Source organism: Pan troglodytes, chromosome 16, assembly GCF_028858775.2.
Source record: "Pan troglodytes isolate AG18354 chromosome 16, NHGRI_mPanTro3-v2.0_pri, whole genome shotgun sequence".
Taxonomy (NCBI): domain Eukaryota; kingdom Metazoa; phylum Chordata; class Mammalia; order Primates; family Hominidae; genus Pan; species Pan troglodytes.
The window spans coordinates 45,592,749-45,613,399 of NC_072414.2; the positions used below are offsets into that span (position 1 = coordinate 45,592,749).

Below are 20,651 nucleotides of genomic sequence, written 5' to 3' on the forward strand. Positions count from 1 at the left end.
CAGGGCAATCCTAAGCAAAAAGAACAAAGTTGGAGGCATCACGTTACCTGATTTCAAACTATACTACAGGGCTGCAGTAACCAAAACAGCAAGGTACTGGTACAAGAACAGACACATAGACCAATGGAACAGAATAGAGAACCCAGAAATAAGATCACACACCTAAAACTATCTGATCTTTGGCGAACCTGACAAAAACAAGCAATAGGGAAAGGATTCCTTTACTTAATAAATGTTGCTGGGATAACTGGTTAGCCACATGCAGAAGATTAAAACTGGACCCCTTCCTTACACCATATACAAAAATTAACTCAAGATGGATTAAAGACTTGAATGTAAAACACAAAATTATAAAAACCCTGGAAGACAACCTAAGCAATACCATTCAGGATATAGGCATAGGCAAAGGTTTAATGGCAAAGATGCCAAAAGCAACTGCAACAAAAGCAAACATTGGCAAATGGGATCTAATTAAACTAAAGAGCTTCTGCACAGCGAAAGAAACTATCAATAGAGCAAACAGGCAACCTACAGAATGGGAGAAAATTTTTGCAAACTATGCATCTTACAAAAGTCTAACATCCAGAGTCTACAAAGAACTTAAACAAATTTACAAGAAAAAAAACTCTATTAAAACATGGGCAAAGGAAATGAACAGACACTTTTCAAAGGAAGACATATATGTGGCCAAAAATCATATGAAAAAAAACTTAACATCACTAATCATTGGAGAAATGCAAATCAAAACCACAACGAGATAATACCTCACACTAGTCAGAATGTTGAAGTCAAAAAATTATAGATTAGAAAATCAAAAATAACAGATGCTGGAGAGACTGTGGAGAAAAGGAATGCTTATACATTGTTGGTGGGAATGTAAATTAGTTCAGCCATTGTGGAAGACAGTGTGGTGATTCCTCAAAGACCTAAAGACAGAAATACCACTCAACCCAACAATCCCATTAGTGGATATATACCCAAAGGAATATAAATCATTCTATTATAAAGACACATGAACATGTATGTTCATTGCAGATCTATTCACAATAACAAAGACATGGAATAAACCTAAATGTCAATCAATGGTAGACTGGATAAAGAAAATGTGGCTCATATACACCATGGAATACTATGCAGCCATAAAAGAGAACAAGATCACGTGCTTTGTACTGACATGGATAGAGTCGGAGGCCATTATCCTCCAGTAAACTGACACAGGAACAGAAAACCAAATACTGCATGTTCTCACTTATAAGTGGGAGCTAAATGATGGGAACACTTGAACACATAGAGGGGAACAACCTACACTGCAACCTACTGAAGAGCAGAAGGTGGGAGGAGAGAGAGGATCAGGAAGAACTACTAATGAGTACTAGGCTTAATGCCTGAGTGATGAAATAATCTGTACTGCAAACCCCCATACACAAGTTTATCTATGAAACAAACCTGCACTTATACCCCTCAACTTAAAATAAAAGTTTTAAAAAAGTAAAATCAAGCTAACATAATTCAACTAACTGCTTAAATGAATGGCTTCATAAGTAATTTGAGGATAGCTGGGCGTGGTGGTTCACACCTGTAATCCCAGCACTTTGGGAGGCCAAGGCGGGGGGATCATTTGAGGTCAGGAGTTTGAGACCAGCCTGACCTACATGGTGAGACTCTGTCTCTACTAAAAATACAAAAATTAGCTGGGCATGGTGGTTCATGCCTGTAATCCCAGCTACTTGGGAGGATGAGGCAGAAGAGTCGCTTGAACCTGGGAGACGGAGGCTTCAGTGAGCCGAGATCATGCCACTGCACTCCAGCCTGGGTGACAGAAAAAAAAAAAAGATAATAATAATTTGAGGATCGGTTATTGAAGCAGTAGAATGGATACTTGCAAGAGTCTCTATTCTTCTTGAAGGGCCAGCAATACTCATTTCCATTTTACAAATGAGGAAGACAAATAATAAAGAAGTTTAAACTATCTCACAGAGTCATGCATCAGGCCAGTAGCAGAGATGAGAAGAGAACCTTGAAGTCTGGACTTCCTGTAGAGTGGGTAAATTCTCTGGTAGTCTTTGTCCACAGCCAGCATTTCACATACCGTCACAGAATCATAGAACCTTAAAGGTCTGTTAGTCCAAACATGCCCAAATCACATTAAAGTTTATTTGAAGGTCAAATGAACAACTATCAAACATCTTCAAGTGAGAGCAATTTAAGAGAAATGTTCTGTTGAATCCTTCTTTTTAATAATTTTTTCCCCATTTAGGAATTTTTTGGCCACTGGGGAAAAAATCTCACTTTTAATAGATAAACCTTTTTAGGGTGACTGCTAATGTGCTGATAAAGTTGCCTGTACTTGTGTTTATTCCAATTATTACAGAGGTTGCCTGCATAGCTACTCATTCACTCATTAAATATGTATTGACTGCCTACTGTCACTTCTGCTTTTCTGGGCATTGGTAAGAGAGGGGCAAATGAGACAAACAAGGTCACTGCTCTCAGCAAGCTTATATAACAGTGAGAAGACAAAATAAGCAAGCAAAACAGCAAATAATAAAATTTTCATTAAAAGTAATCACAGCAAAAAAACTAGGTAATGTGATGATGACTAGATGACTGGGGTTGGGTAGAATGTGGCAGCAATATTAGTTGGAGTTATAAGAGAAGACTTCTTTAAGGAGATCGATTTTTTAAGCAAAGACCTAAATGATTAATGAAGAAATGAGAATTCTAGCCCAAGAGAACAGTAAGATCCTGAGTTCAAATGAGCTTTACCTCTCCTGGAAATAAAAAGAAAGCCAGTTGGGGCTAAATGATGACAGATGTGGTCAGGCTGGGGAAAAAATCACATGCATATTTGCAGGCCATGATAACAAGTTTTTATAGCCATTCCAACTGTGTATATTTAGTATTATAGCATCAGCCCCTATAGTATATTACGAGTTAACTTTGTTTCCCTATAACCAAGAATAATCATTTGTAATTGGAGTTATTGCTATTTTAATCTTGCAAATATGATATGTAATGTATCAAGCTCATAAAAAAGAATAAACTTCTAGTAAACATTCATCGAATCAATGCACAACTATTTATTGTACAATTCACAAAGGTACTGCTAAAATTTTGAGACCAAAAGTAGCCTTAAAGGAGAAAGAAGGATTTAAACTGGACATTGAAGAACCAGTCCTCTAAGTCAACTCACAGATGAGGTACTCTCAGAATTAAAAAAAAAAGACTTATTAAATTACAAAACTATAGTAACCAAAACAGCACAGTACTGGCTCAAAAGTAGACATATGGACCAATGGAAGAGAACAGAGAACCTAGAAACAAATCCATACACCTACAGTGAACTCATTTTCGACAAAAGGGCCAAGAACATATATTGGGGAAAAGACAGTCTCTTCAATAAATGGTGCTGGGAAATCCTTATGCAGAAGAATGAAACTAGACCCCTATCTCTTACCGTATACAAAAGTCAAATCGAAATGGATTGAAGACTTAAATCTAAGCCATTAAACTATCAAACTACTACACGAAAACATTGGGGGAGATCTCCAGGACATTGGTTTGGGCAAAAATTTCCTGAGTAAGCACAGGCAACCAATGCAAAAATGGACAAATGGAATCACATCAAATTTAAAAGCTTCTGCATAGCAAAGGAAACAATCAACAAAAACAAGAGACGATCCACAGAATGAGAGAAAATATTTGCAAACTACCCATCTGACAAGGGATTAATACCCAGAGTATACAAGGAGCTCAAACAACTCTATAGGAAAAATCTAACAATCCAATAAAAAAATGGCCAAAATAATTGAATAGACATTTCTCAAAAGAAGACATACAAAGAATAAACAGGCATATGCAAAGGTACTCAACATCACTTATCATCAGAGAAATGCAAATCAAAGCAACAATGCAATATCATGTCACCCCAGTTAAAATGGCTTATATCCAAAATACAGGCAATATCAAAAGCTGGTGAGGATGTGGAGAAAAGAAAATCCACTGCTGGTGGAAATGTAAACTAGTACAACCATTATGGAGAACAGTTTGGAGGTTCCTCAAAAAACTAAAAATAGATCTACCATATGATACAGCAATCCCACTGCTCAGTATAACCCCAAAGAAAGCAAACCAGTATATCAAAGAGAAATCTGCACTCCTATGTTTGTTGCAGAACTGTTCACAACAGCCAAGATTTGGAAGCAACCTAAGTATTTGGAAGCAATTAAGTATCCATCAACAGATAAATGGATAAAGAAAACATGGTACACATACACAATACAGCACTATTCAGTTATAAAAAAAATGAGATCCTGTCATTTGCAACATCACGGATAAACTGGAGATCATTATGTTAAGTGAAATAAGCCAGGCACAGATACACTAATATTGCATGTTTTCACTTATGTGTGGAATCTCGCAATCAAAACAGGTCAGGTGAGATGGCACACACTTGTAATCCTAGCACTTTGGAAGGCTGAGGTGGGAGGATCGCTTGAGCCCAGGAATTTGAGACCAGCCTGGGCAACATGGCAAAACTCCATCTCTTTAAAAATACAAAAAAATTAGCCAGGTGTGGTGTGCATGCCTGTAGTTCCAGTTACTCAGGAGGCTGAGGTGGGAGGATCACTTGAGCCTGGGAGAATGAGGCTGCAGTGAGCTGTTACTGTACCACTGCACTCCAGACTGGGCGACAGAGCGAGATCCTTTCTCAAAAATAAATAAATAAATAAATAAATAAATAAATAAATAAATAAATAAAAATAAAAATAAAAACAATTGAACTCATGGACATAGAGAGTAGAAGAATGGTTAGCAGAGCCTGGGAAGGGTAGTGTGGGATAGAGGTAGGTGGGGATGATTAATAGGTGCCAAAAAATGTTAGAAAGAATGAATAATACCTACTATTTGATAGCACAACAGGGTGATTATAGTCAATAATAATTTAATTTTACTTTTTAAGATAACTAAAAGAGTATAAATGGATTATTTCTAACACAAAGGACAAATGCTTGAGGTTATGGATACCCCATTCTCTGTGATGTGATAATTAGGCATTGCATGCCTGTATTAAAATATTTCATATACCCCATAAATATATATGACCACTATGTGCCCACAAAAATCAAAAATCAAAAAAAAATCTAATTTCACATAATCAAATTCCCACACATAGGTACTTTAATGTATGGCATATTTTGAAATCAAATAATGGACAATCCTGCTTCAAACTGAAGCTTCAACAAGCAAGAAATTACCTGTGATAGCAAGAACCTCCCTCCCTCAGCCCCGGGCATTCACGCTCCCCTAGTGAATGGTGTACCCTTGCTTATGTTATGGTCCGTGTTTTCCCTCATCTCTATGTCTGTTCAAAGGCCATTTTATGAGGACAAGAGTAACTACTTGTATTTTCAGATAGAGGGGGGTATCCATGAACCACAGCAGCAAGGAACTCTTCTAATAACCTCATGAATGTGAATTATATCATACCTGCACAGACTGGTCTCTCCAACAGGAAATTAGCTTCAAAAGTGAAAGGTCAGCCTCAGGTACATGGGATTCATTCTTACCTAGAAATACACAGAACACACTTGTATCTTTAGAGTATTAAAAATGGATAATGGCTCTTAAGATGGGCTGCATATTAGAATCACCTGGGAAGCTTTGTTTTTTATAAACACCAATGCCCAGGTTCAATCTTCCAGAGATTTTTATTTTACAGATCCTGTGGTAGAGGTGGGACAGGCATTAATGCTTTGTAAAAGTGCCACAGATGATTTACATATACAGCCAGGGTTAACATCCATTTGTGTACATTTATATACACACACACACACACACAATTTATATGTAATTCTAACAATTATACTAACACATATTCACATCAAAACAAATTCATTTTTACAGCTTCAACACATTTTTGTTCTTTTTGCTGACCCAAGACAGATCACCAAATCTTACAATTCCTTCCTTATACAAATTCTGAAATTCTACTCTGCCATGAATTAGTCTCTATCACATGTAAAATCAAATCAAAGACTTCCTTTGATTTGTCCTTACCCAGCTATACCACTCTGATCAATAGGTAGAGCACTACTGTTTTAATTTAACTCATTCTGTTATGTATTATTTCTTCTCTGTTTGCCCTCTCCAGTGTCCTTTCTATTTGCCTTAATGTTCAGTGTGAAATTTTAAGAATGAGTGAGTGCTTGGTCTATGTAAACTGGTTCATAGAGTGTCCAGCAGTTTCCTACACAAAAAAGTACTTAATAAGTGCCTTTTCATTAATTGAAAATGTACATATAATCATAATGAACAATCGATGAATTAAGGCTTTCTGATGGCTACAGTCTATTATCTAGGTGCCAGATCCTGAGAGATAGGGAAGACTGGTAAGGGCTTGTGCAAGCGGAAAAGTTGTTACTATAATTGTCTACTTAAATTAATATATTGATATATGTTTGACATTGTGGTATCAACTATTTAAATTAGCATTTGTCTGATACACTTTTCATCAAATCCCTATTTTTATATTAACATATGAGGTATATATATATATGAATATATATATACCACATTAGCAGTCAAGGAAAATGTAATAAAGATATTGTATACAATGCAATTTGAGAACATAAAAGTAATACATAAGAAACTTCTGACCAATTATTGATATTATTTTTTCCTGATAGAGCATTTAATATAAATGTAAAATGACCAAGAACACTATATAAAACATGTAAGTATGGTAGGAGATTATAATTTTGACATGTTTTCCATTTCTTCATGAACACAGCAGGTAAGAGAACATTTTCTTTTGATCTCTGTTTTTCCTCCCTCTCCCACTTTGTTGACCTTGTGATTCAGCCATCAAAGCTAAGTATTGGTCTCAACTGTAACTACTTCCTAGCATCATGGGGTACTTCACAGCACAATTTAATGTGATGTTAAAATTTTAATATGTGATAGAAATGAGAGCCAACTTATCTTGGCAATGTCAGTGAGTTAAAGAATTAATTGCAACTTTAGGGGGAAAGATAAAAGAAAGTATCCCAGGCTTACCAACATTATTCAGTCAATTCCTGCTGACAGAAGTGAATACTGGTTCCTATCAACGTTTTAGATGAGCACCTCGGAGTATTATTTTATTCTTTAGGATTTGGCTTCATAAAATTAATACCATGAAGTCAATACTTCCTTTCTTTAACCTTCCATCTTCCTATTATTTTTTTGAAAAACATGTTTCCCTACTCCTTAGCTGAATTTCAAATGCTATAAGTGCCAACCTAAATTCCAGAGAGATGATTCTATAGTAACAGTAGCTGCGAAGGCTTTTTGCTGGGGCACCCACAGGAAAAGCAGGGGCCTCCTTGATTCTGGTTAGCAATCCCCTGTCTTTGCAGAAACACTTATATTAAATCTTAAATTCCAATCCCCTTCCCAGTTACGATTGCTAAAAAACAAACAAACAAAAACAACAACAACAACAAAACATTGGATAACTAACCCTAATAAGAGTAACTATCTGAGGAGATAGGAGGCAACCCAGACTGGGGCTATTTAGAGGGAACATTATCTGTAATCATAAATGTGAGAAGTGGCCTGACACAGTGGACAGGAAATGGGGTTAGGAATCAGATTTGGATTGGAATGCAGGCCCCTCTACTGACTAGCTGTTTGCCTATGAGTCATCTAACTTCCTTGAGTCCCATTTTTCTTTTAATGGTAAAACAGAGATGCTGCCTCCTACTGTGCAGGGTTGTTTTTACATTAAATGAGATAATATATCTAAAACCATTAACATAATTCTTGGAACATACTAAGCACGAGTTAATTGGAAGCTAATAATAAACTCTCACTTGAAAATACTCTTTTCAACAGTCCTGTGAGGGCCACTGTGTACTGTCATTCAGGTCACCCCATCCTATGGATCATATACTGCACAGCTTTGGAGGCAACATGTGCATTGTATCTGGGATCACATTCCCATTTTACAAATGTAGTAATTAGGGCTTTTAAAAAGTAAAAGACATGCCCAATAGAACACAAATAGTGAATGGCAGAGCTGGATCTTGAATCTCAGCCATCTATCTTATTTATCTCCAAAACCACTGTTCTAGTCATTATTTATCCTTTAATTTTATTTGTCCATTAATTTAACTCATCCACTAATTCAAAAGTTATTTGCTAATTCCTTCTAGATATTGTTCTAGGAACCAGGGACACAGCAATGAATAAAACTGTCACAAAAATATAACTTCCATGGAGCTTACAACTTAGTAGCAGGAGGCAGATGAGATTTTTTAAAGTTAACAGATGTCAGATAGATAGTGAAGAGGCTTATGGAGAACAGTACAACAGCGAAAGGGGTAGGGAGTGCTGCTGCAGTGATAAAGTGGCATTGGAGCAAGACTTGATGGATGGTAGCGGGTGGAGGGTGAGCAGGTTGAGCTATATGAAGGTCTAGGGAAAGAACACCACAGGCAAGGGTACAGCTAATGCAAAGGTCCTCAGACCTGCTTGCCATGCTTGGGTAAGAGTAAAAAGGCTAGGGTAGCTGGAATGAGTTAAGCAGGGGGTGAGCACTAAGAGAGAAGGTTGGATGGGGGTGTGTATGTGATGACATAGGTAGAGCAGCCAGATCCTATAGGGCTTTCTGTGCTATAGTAAGGACAATGGCTTTTATTCTGAGCGAAACAGAAGCCACCAGAAGGTTATACATAGAAGAGTGAGGTTCTGACTTAGTTCTGAATAAATCATTCTGGCTGCTTGGGTGGGAACAGAGTGCAGGAGTCAAGAATAGGAACAGAGAGATGATCAGGAGCCTGCTATGGTCATCCAGGCAAGACAGGATGAACGCTCACAGGGGTGAGGGTGAGGGAAAGGAAGGTTGAGGGGGGTGGAGTTGCTGGTGTAGAGGGTGAGAAGCAGTCAGATTCTGGGATACATTCTGAAGGTAGAACTGACACAATTACTAACAGATTGGATGTGGGGTATGTGAGAAAGGGAAAGTAAAAAAGAATCACAAAGTTCTTGGCTTGAGCAATTGGTGATTGGAAGGATAGAACTGTCATTTACTGAGATGTCCCAAACTTGGAAAAGCAGGTTTGGGAGATACATTTGCCATATGGCATCAAGAGGAAATCTAAACACTGAAGTTGAGAATATAACCTTTTAAAATTGCAAGAAAATTATCTAATATAATAATCATTTATTTGGTAATAAAGATGATGCAATAAACTTTCCAATAAAACACAATAATAAAATACTTAACATATAAGTATTTCCTTTGCTGAAAAGTTTCAAATTTTTAGGCATTTCAAAGATCATTTGAAATCTATGTTTTATAAATGTTCAAATGTTATGTCTATGTTTTAAAATTATAAAATGTTCAATCTATGTTTTTAAATGTTTTATAAATGTCACCCACCTTATTTTCTAAATGAAGAAAATAAGGCCCAGAAAAGCTAAATGACTAGCCTAAAGCCACACAGCTAGTGTAATCAGAAACATAGGTAAAATCTATGTTTTATATATGTTATTTATTTTGACATTGCTAACCAGTTATAGAAAGACTAGTTATGTCCTTTCACAGAAAAAAAAAAATCAGATCATATCTGTGCCAGTAACTCTCTTACCATTTCGTAAGCAACTGTAGAAGCTTGACATATTTAAAATGTCATTCCCAGCACTTCTCACCTTATTATGTACACATTCCATTCTGAAAGAACTGTTAGAAAAAAGATTGACAGCATATTACTAAAAAGCATGAAAAATTATTTGAGGAAATAAATCAAAGATATGGGTACATGACCACTTTAGCAAATTTGGAAATTGAATACAGATTATTTTTAGCAATATCTTTCACATCAATTTCTCTTGTGAATCTGATTTCCTCACTTTGCTCCCACCTAAAATCTTATTTATTTATTTATTTTTTTAGGCTCCCACCTAAAATCTTAATCCCAATTGACCTGCACATCTTAGTTTGCCAGAATTATCTGTGACCTATGTTTACAAGACAGGCTTTGCTATTTTAGGTTACATGACTACTGACTAATGCAACAAATTAAAAAAACCCAACATGTTGACATCTGTCAAAGAATTATCCTCAGGTATCATTGGAGCCTTATGAAGGCAGGTTTTACCCTAGGCCAGCGTTCTAATCACAGGAATCTTCCAAAACTGCCAGGGATGTTCTGATAAGTAGGCAGGTGTTGCCTTAAAATTCAGTTAAATTATGTGCCCAGCTGTTAAGCACACAAGGATTTCTCAACCTTCACAACCACAGTAAAATCTTTGTGAAATGGTCACATTTGTTGGAAGGATTTGGTGTGACAAATCCAATATACATGATTTTGATTTCTCAAAAAATAATATCTGGGCTCTGACAGCAGATCAAATCTGGAGTGGCTGCAGTAGAGAAGCAGTCTCTAATCCTGACACCTTCATTCTATAATTTGTTTCAATGAAGAATTCTTTAAAGAGTCAACTAATGTGTGACAACATTTGAAAAGCTATTTAATGAAAGGCATTCCAAAAGTCCATAAGCTTCCCTAAAGTGCACTAGACATCAGACACATCATTTCCATCCTGTAATCTGTACCAGGAATAAACTTAGAATGAAAACCTCTGGCAAACAACTAAGTCCCTCATCTGCTCTGTGGGATCATGATTAGACCGATAAATCAAATTGGTTAGCAGCCGAAGCTTTTAAGAATTTGACAATCACCTACACCACCCACCTCATTTTGTAAATGAGGAAAGTAAGGCCCAGAAAAGCAAAGTGACTAGCCCAAAGCCACACAGCTAGTGTAATCTCAACACTCAAAAGCAACAGTTATTACTAAACTGTACTATGTATAAATGAATCACTAAATAGCCTCTTCTATTTTATTCTATTTTAATATGCCAAAATATAAAATAAATGGTAAAATTTGAGGAATGAAATTTTCAAAGTTTTCCTTCTCTGATGATATAAAAATATATCATCATAAGCATTTACTTAAATGTTTTTGCTCATACTTGATTCACACCATGTAAAATGGATTTCAAGACGTATATGTGTCTATGTATGTATATGTGTATGTATGTATGTATCTATCAACTCATTCAACATCCCACACTATGTCTTTCCTGGCACATATTATGAGAACATTGAATATTTGTTGAGTTAATGAATTTTAAATCATATAGATTTATTGCCAAATTATACTCTAATCCCAAACAACTAAAAGGGAGATTTTCTTAAATGTTTTTTAAACCAGAAATTGTTGCATACTTACCCCCCACTGGAAAGAAGGAAGGAATGTTAAAGAGCTAAATATAGCAAATAACGATATATATTTTTAATGTCATAATCTAGTATAGTCAAAATCTCTAGGTATGTCTTACCTGCCAACTCTACATGCCAATTCTAAAGGCATGTTAACTAATTTATTAACTAAAAATAGTCTGTTCAACAAATAAACTATAGTATCTGACTCTCGCAAAGAATCACAATTATTTTCCAATCCTCTTGGAATTCCAACCTGATTTGGAAGAGTGGCTGTGTATTTATCTGACAAGTCCAAAACTTTCCTGGAAAATAAATTTACTCCTGAATAGTCTTTTATCATTCCACTATTGCATAAATCCCAACCTGGCAACATCAGTGAGAAATTATCTTCATTCAAAGCAAATCCCAAAGAAATAGGACCCTGAAGCTTTAAAATATTGAGGTGCTTAATGCAAAGATAATCTAAATCTTTATCCACTCCCCATGGCAAAAGGCAAGACAGAAACAATTTTGCTGTGTCTATTGTGAGACTGGCATCTACTTTTCTTGATGGCTTAGGCTGCATTTTTTTGGAGATCTTCATTTTCTTCTGCCTTTTAATGCCATCATTTTCTTCTGAGAATTTGATGGTATTATCTCCTTGGGCCAGGCTTTCAGTAATAGGCTTGGCTAGTGCCTCTGCTGAAAGAGGACCACAGGCAGTTTTACTTTTTCTCAGTGTCAGTGTCTTCTTCTCCACTGTGCTCTTGGCTCCTCTCAGGACCTCACCACCATAGAATGAACTGGAAGAGTCAACATCACTGAGTGGAGTTGGTAGCAAAAGTTCAACAAGGTTTTCCAGATCAAATAGAAGAATATGAAAGCCCACGTTACTCCATTTTGTCTTCACAGGCAAGACATTAAAAGGTCTTGGGCAAAATTTGGCATCAGTAACCTAAGGGAACAAAAAATATTTGTGTCAAAGTTCTTGCTTATTATTTTATTAAAGATTCCATGATGTGAAAGTGGCATTTTTAAAAAGTATTACATTGCAGAGCAGCTAAAGGCAAGTCATTTCAATTTTTTTTGTCTTAGCTATAAAAATTCATTTCTAAATTAAATATTCTATATTCTAACATTCTTTGAAAACTTCTTTTCTTTTTTGCTAAGTTTTATTTTTCCTCTAAATAAATATGAATTATGTCTCTGGAGTAAGATGGCACTAGATTAACATCCTTTAATATAGACTCTCACATCTTTCTACTATTATTGTCATAAAGACATACAAGGACAAGGTAGGTTTGAAAACTGAGGAGAACAAATGTAAGAACGCATGCAAAAATTTATTAAATATTTTAACAAAAATGGTGCTTCCAAATTTGTTAAAATTGGAAGTAATTTAAATGTTAACCAATGTCATATTGCTCTAAGAAAAACCCAAAAAACTCATCTTGTTGACTTGCATTTGATTTTGCCCCAAACGCTGGCACAGTGGGTTCCCATACTTAAATTATGTTCTTGCTAATTTATGAGGCATTCCTTGAATACTCTATTCCCTCATATCAACCCATTACTCTCTATACTCTTCCTTGCTTTTTTTCTTCTTTCTAGGACTTAGGATTTCCTTACAGAATATGAAAAATTTATTTCTTTATTGTATGTTTCCTCCACTAGCATTCAAGCCACACCTTTGCAGGAATTTTGTATGTTAGTTGCTTCCAGTGCCTACAAAACAATGCTTCTATACAGCATTATCCAGAGACTCAATTAATGTTTGTTGAATTAATAATTAGCAAATTTATACAATGGAACACCATTTAAATAATTTAAAATGGTGGTGTAAATTATATCAATCGGTGAAAAACATGTTATTAGGCAGACAAAATAATTCTCCTTTTGTAAAATTTTACGTACAAATATATAGATATTTAAAAATTTGACACATTATCTACATTTGTATATATAAATATACATATATAGGGAACATGTAAATACAAATAAATGAATAAAGTCACAAAGGATATGAACCAAAATGTTAACAATAGTTAACATTTAATTGGGAAGAAGGAATTAATTGGGAAGCAGAAATTAAAATGATCTTTATTTATACTATGGTGTGTTGTGTTTTTGGTTTGGTTTTCTGAAATTTTTTTACAGTGATGATATATTTAATTTCCAATAATAAAAAAGGAAAGTTTAAAAAGAAAACCATTACAAAGTATAAATGGTAAAAAATGAAATGGAGAACAAATTATAAGAGCAAATTTGTCAATATAAGGGTTAATATAATTATTAATAAATAATTTTTGCAAATCAATAATAAGAAGAGGCTCTTACAGATGGATGAATGGGCAAAGATAATAATTCACAAAACAAATATTCAAAAGTTACAATATGAAAAATTTTTACAAGTAGTAACCAGAAATATGAAATTAAAATAATACCATTCATTGGCCTATTAATTTCACCATTATTTTCATCAAAGAAGCCAGACATAAAAGAATTAACTGTATGTAATTCCATCCCCATTATTTTCAAAAGACAGGAGAAAACAAAACAATAGGGTTTAAGGATACCTTCATAAACAATAAATCTACAAAGATAGTGGCTACCTTTTGAAGACTGGGAGGTATAGTTTCTGGGGTGCTCACATGTTTTATTTCTGGATCTATGTGGTGATTATGAAGGTGTGTGCTTTATGACAATTCATTGAGCTGTACATTTTTGTGCTGTGTTGTTTACTTTTTTCTATACGTGTTATACATTTCATGGTAAATAAATAATGTAAACGAACTGTTTAAGGAATATTAACAAAGTGCCTCCATTTGGACTAAAAAGTAGAATATGCCCTGATTTTTTTTACCCCTGCATACTGTCAGAAAGTAACCAATATTTGAATTTCATGCTTATAATTTCTTTGCTTTCGTTTAGTGTCTTAACCTTAAATATGTATTCCTATTTGACCTATTTAATTTTGCATGTTTTCGCATGTTTGCCAAATTCCAGATTACATCTCCCACTTATTTAGACCATGTTTAATTTCTTTTGATAGTTTTATAATCACTCAAAAATATGTTTATATTACTTGCCTATCAGTTATTTAGCTCTGCAGTACCTATAACTATGGGCCTCTTAAAATTTATTACTTTTATTGCCTCTGTTTTTTCCTGCTAGAATTTTGTCAATTTTGATACTCTTTTTAAAGCATCAACTTTTGACTTTGGTTATCCTCTCAATGGAATAATGTTTTTCTCAAAAGGTAGTCTTGTGTTAGCTTGACTTATTTTCTCCCAGTATTCGTGAAGAAGGGATTATTCTGCAGTCTCTGGCTTCCTCTGATGCAGTTGAGAAGTCAGCTGCTAGTCTGTCACACCATCTGTCTTTTCTCTCTGCTGTTTGATGAGATCCTTTTGGCTTTAATATTCCACTGCCTCGCTGTGATTCTTCTAGGTGTGGATGTTTTCCCCCAGTCCTCCACTGTATCTGAGCCTCCCCATCTTTCATTAACTTTGTGAAGTTGTTGGGCTTATCCCTTTGAATATTTTCTCTTACCATCCCATTATCCCCTTATGGGACTCTGATCAGGTATTTGCCAGAGGCTCTATCCCCTTACATGTTTTTCAACTCTTTTGTCTTTCTGTACCTCATGTGGGGCAATCCCTTCAAAATTTTTCTTTTAGTTTGCCAATTGTCCTCTCACCTGTGTTTAATATGTCCCTTAAATTGCCCATTGAGTTCCTAATTTTGATTTTTACATTTTTCATTGCCAGACGTTCTATTTGGTTCTTCTAAAAAAACAAAATGGTCATTTTCATAGACAGCTATTTCTTACTCATATTTTAAAATAATTCTTATATTTTTAAACATACTTATTATACTCTGCATCTGTAATTAAAGTTTCTAAAATCTTTGTGGATATGGCTCTGCTTTTTTATTTTGCCAACATTTTCCTGTTTCCTTGTATGCTTTATAATTGTGTGTGTGTGTGTGTGTGTGTGTGTGTGTATGAAATGTGATCAGTGAGAATCCTTTGAGATATATGTGACAGTGCACTCTTTAAGAGAGGATTTTAGTTTGTGAATACCAGGTATCCAGGGGTACTACCAAATAGGGCCCTCTTTAAACAAAATTTTCAGCTTCAAAAGTTTTCATTCCTTGCAGGTGGTGTGAATTCTGACTCAAGATTATGGTTATTAATACTTAAGCAAAAGTACTTTCCCCCCTCCATCTAGGGCTGAGACCAACAAAGACAAATATTTTTATTCTCTTCTTGTGTGAAAAATATTGCTCACCTTGGTTGGCTTTCTCACTGAATACGCATCTCTTAGAGGACAATGAACTTATGCTGTGGTATCCCATCCGACTTCCTGTCACTGCACTGGACCTGGAAATTCTCTCTTTTAACCTTTATAGTGGTTTAAACTAAAGCTAAACGTACCCGAGGATTAGCAAATGCTCTTTCAGCCTTCTCCAACCTGTCTGGAATTGTGCTCTCGTTTTGCTTTTTACCTCTAAGAATTTCTGTAAATTTCTTGTTAATTCTAATATGCATTATTTTCAAAGATAAATTTTAAAATAGCTTACTCTTTATTTGTAGAGAAATGAACAGGACTGATGTTCAGACTATTAGCCAACAAACAGATAAACATTGGATTTGCAAGTACCATTAAAAATTGAATATTCAGTTTTGATAATGGAGGGAGTTAATGGGCATTCTTATACACTGCAAGATTAGTGTAAGTTGGCACTTATTTTATGGAAGGCAATTTGGCAACATGTATCAATAATCTTAAAATGTTACAAACTCTTTAATGCAGAAATTATTTTAAAAATAATTCCTAAAGGTATGATTATAAATATGCACAAAATCATATAAAAAATGGTCATTGAGGATTCTGCTGTTTCAATAAGCTGAAAATAACTTAAATGTCCTATACAATAGATTTGGCTGAATATATTATGGCATATATATATGCAAAATACATTATGACATACATACATATGCCAAAAATTCATATATATTGTCAATGGAAAATATTTAAATTTTTAAAAATATAATCCCATTTTCTATAAAATTGCAGATTTCTTAAAATATTTTGATCATATTTATTTTTTAAATTTCTAGAAAAACTTATATTTTACCATACCAAACAAAAAGCTCTTCTAAAAATAGTAATCAAAATGGCCAACCCAGAAATAAACCTAAATACTTACAGCCAACTGATCTTCAACAAAGCAAACAAAAACATAAAGTGGGGAAAGGACACCCTATGCAACAAATGGTGCTGGGATAACTGGCAAGCCACATGAAGGTGAATGAAACTGGATCCTCATCTCTCACCTTAAACAAAAATCAACCCATGATGGATCAAGGACTTCAATCTCAGACCTGAAAATATAAAAATTCTAGAAGATAACATTGGAAAAACTCTTCTAGACATCAGCCTAGGCAAGGATTTCATGACCAAGAACCCAAAAGCAAATGCAATAAAAACAAAGATTAAACAGCTGGGACTTAATTAAACTAAAGAGCTTTTGCATGGCAAAAGGAACAGTCAGCAGAGTAAACAGATAACCCATAGAGTGGGAGAAAATCTTTACAATCTATATGTCTAACAAAGGACTGATATCCAGAATCTACAATGAACTCAAACAAATTAGCAAGAAAAATACAAACAATTCCATCAAAAAGTGGGATAAGAACATGAATAGAAAATTATCAAAAGAAGATATAAAAATTGCCAACAAGCATATAAAAAATGCTCAACATCACTAATGATCAGGATAATTCAAATCAAAACCACAATGCAATACCACCTTACTCTTGCAAGAATGGCCATAATAAAAAAATAAAAAAATAATAGATGTTGACTTGGATGTGGTAAACAGGGAGTGCTTCTACACTGCTGGTGGGAATGTAAACTAGCACAACCACTGTGGAAAACAGTGTGGAGAATTCCTTAAAGAACTAAAAGTAGAACTACTATTTGATCCAGCAATCCCACTACTGGGTATGCACCCAGAGGAAAATAAGTCATTATATGAAAAAAATACTTGCACAACTATGTTTATAGCAGTACAATTCTCAATTGCAAAAACGTGGAACCAACCCAAATGCCCATCCATCAATGAGTGGATAAAGAAACTGTGATATATATATATATATGAATGATAGAGTACTACTCAGCTGTAAAAAGGAATATGACCTGGATGAGACTGGAGACTATTATTCTAAGTGAAGTATCTCAGGAATGGAAAATCAAGCATCGTATGTTTTCACTTATAAATGGGAGTTAAGCTGTGAGAATGCAAAGGCATAAGAATGACACAATAAACTTTGGGGACACAGGGGGAAAAGGTGGGAAGGGGATGACGATTAAAAGACTACAAGTGTGTGCAGCGTATAGCTCTTGGGTGATGGGTGCAACAGAATCTCACAAATCACCACTAAAGCATTTAATCATGTCATCAAATACCACCTGTTCCCCAATAACCTATGGAAATAAACATTTTTTAAAAAAAGAAACTATCATCAGCGTGAAGAGACAACCTATAGAATGGGAGAAAGTTTTTGCAATCTATGCATCTGACAAAAGCCCTAGTATCCAGAATCTACAAGGAACTTACACAAATTTACAAGAAAAAAACAAACAACCCCATTAAAATGTGGGCAAAAGAACAAGAACAGACATTTCTCAACAGAAGACATTCGTGTGGTCAACAAACGTATGAAAAAAGCTCATAATCACTGATCATTAGAGAAATGCAAATCAAAACAGCAATGAGATACCATCTCATGCCATTCAGAATGGTGATTATTAAAAAGTCAAGAAACAACAGATAATAGCAGGGCGTTAGAAAAATAGGAACAGCTTTTACACTATTGGTGGACATGTAAATTAGTTCAACCACTGAGGAAGATAGCGTAGCGATTCCTCGAAGACCTAGAACCAGAAATACTATTCGACCCAGCAATCCCATTACTGGGTATATACCCATAGGAATATAAATCATTCTATTATAAAGATACATGCAAGTGTTATGTTCATTGCAGCACTAGTCACAATAGCAAAGATATGGAATCAACCCAAATGCCCATCAATGATAGACTGGATAAGGAGAAAATGGTACATATATACCATGGAATACTACACAGCCATAAAAAAGAATGAGATGTGTCTTTTACAGGAACAATGGATGGAGCTGCAAGCCATTATCCTCAGCAAACTAACGGGAAAGAAAAAACAAACACCCCATGTCCTAATTTATAAGTGGGAGCTGAACAATGAGAACACATGGACACAGGAGGGGAAAACACACACAGTGGGGGCAGTCTGAGGAGGGAGCAGGGGGAGGGAGAGCATCAGGATAAATAGTTAATGCATGCTGGCCTTAATACCTAGGTGATGGGTTTCTACAGGCACAGCAAATCACCATGGCACACGTTTACCTATGTAACAAACCTGTACATCCTGCATATGTATCCCAGAACTAAACTAAACTAAACTAAACTAAACTAAACTAAACTAAACTAAAGGGCCCTAGGGGAAAAAAGAAAATGTCAACAATAGATATGACTAGCCAAATATTTTTAACATGTACTACCCTCCCCGCAAAACAGGTGCATTGATCAAATTAAACTTAAAAGCATAAGAACAAAATTCACAAGATCAATAATCAAAGGCTAATATTTTAGGCATATAAAGAACTCACATAAATTAATTTGTAAAATACTCATACCATCACAAGAGATAAAGAGATAAAAATATTGTAGAGAGAAATAGTTTGTAAATCATTAGTCTCAAAAAAGTGTAAAATATTGTATACTATATGGGTTTTGATTTCTTAATTAACTAACTCTTTTTTTTCAACTTTTATTTTAGATTCAGGGGCTACATCTGCAGATTTGTGGTTTGGGATATGATTGATCCCAACACCCAGGTACTGAGCATAGTACCCAATAGTTGGTTTTTCAACCCACAGTCCTCTTCTTTCCTTTTCCATTTAGTAGTCCCCAGTGGCTATTGTTGTCATCTTTATGTTCATGAGTACTCATTGTTTAGCTTCCATTGATAAGTGAGAACATGCAGTATTTGACTTTCTGTTCCTGTGTTAATTAACTTAGGATAATGACCTCCAGCTGCATCCATGTTTCTACTAAGAACATGATTTCATTCTCTTTTATGGCTAAGTAGCATTATATTATATATATATACACACACACACACATACACATACACACACACACACACACACGCACACATATATCACACTTTCTCTATCCAATCCATTGTTGATGCGCACCTAGGTTGATTCCATATCTTTGCTATTGTGAATAGTGCTGCAATGAACATACAAGATCACGTGTCTTTTTGGTAGAACTTTATTTTCTTTCCCAGTAATGGGATTGCTGGGTCAAATGGTAGTTCTTATTTAAATTCTTTGAGAAATCTCCACACTGCCTTCCACAGTAGGTGAACTAATTTACATTCCCACCAAGTATAAGTATACACCGTATACATTCCCACTTACAAATATACACTGTATAAGTATTCCCTGTTCTCTGTGGCCTCACCAGCATCCATTGTTTTTTGATGTTTAATCATAGCCATTCTGACTGGCATGAGATGGTAACTCATTGTGGTTTAGAGTTGCATTTCTATGATAACTAGTGATGTTGAGCATCTTTTCATATGTTTCTTGGCCACTTGTATGTCTTCTTTTGAGAAGTGTATGCTCATGTCTTTTCCCATTTTTAATGGAGTTATTTATTTTTTGCTTGTTCAATTAAGTTCCCTATAGATTCTGGCTATTAGACATTTGTTGGGTGCATTGCAAATATGAGAAGACCTCTGAAGTGATGGCTAGAAGAAGGGTAAGAAGGTATGCATATAGCGTGAACTGAGAAAATTTCAGAATGGCTGAAAGGTAGAATACGAGAAGGTAGAGAATGAGCTACACAGAAGAGATGAGGGCCAGATTACATAGATCTGTATAAACTCTACTGACTACTAAATGCATTCTAAGAATAGCTATAACTCTTCAAGGGGTATTTAAGAAAAGAAGTCATCTACTCACAAACTATAGCTGTGGTTTCTTCTGGATTACTGGTTAATCAAGCTGGCTGAAGGCAGAGTTCTGCCCTCCTATGCACTTCCACTTCCTCAAAGCTATAATCTCTGTCTCAGCACCTAGATCTCCTCAACTTCTGGGCCAATCAAAATCACAGCCATGATTCGAGCAATATTTCTTGTTCTCCTCTTATTATTTTGTGGTCCACACAGCCACAATAGGCCTAGTGCACTGCCATAAGCAAAAATCCTAAATTTGTGTTCCTAAATATGGTCACCTTATCAAAGAAGCAACTGAATATTTTACATTATTTTAAAATCATAAA

General features: G+C 35.1%; 1 protein-coding gene across 6 annotated transcripts in view; it reads right to left on the reverse strand.

Moving 5' to 3' along the window:
* WDR72 (WD repeat domain 72) overlaps positions 1-20,651 on the reverse strand; it is a 247,699-nt gene that overhangs the window by 88,924 nt on the left and 138,124 nt on the right. For 5 of the 6 annotated variants that reach the window (XM_003314678.5, XM_063794161.1, XM_063794162.1 and 2 more), the window contains 3 exons: positions 11,392-12,209; positions 9,636-9,727; positions 5,491-5,570 (listed from right to left, as the gene is read on the reverse strand). In XM_003314678.5, coding sequence (XP_003314726.2) covers positions 5,491-5,570; positions 9,636-9,727; positions 11,392-12,209 — 990 coding nt within the window. Of the gene's footprint in view, positions 1-5,490; positions 5,571-5,621; positions 5,726-9,635; positions 9,728-11,391; positions 12,210-20,651 lie in introns of those variants that run through there. The other variant, XM_063794163.1, reaches the window with a different exon arrangement.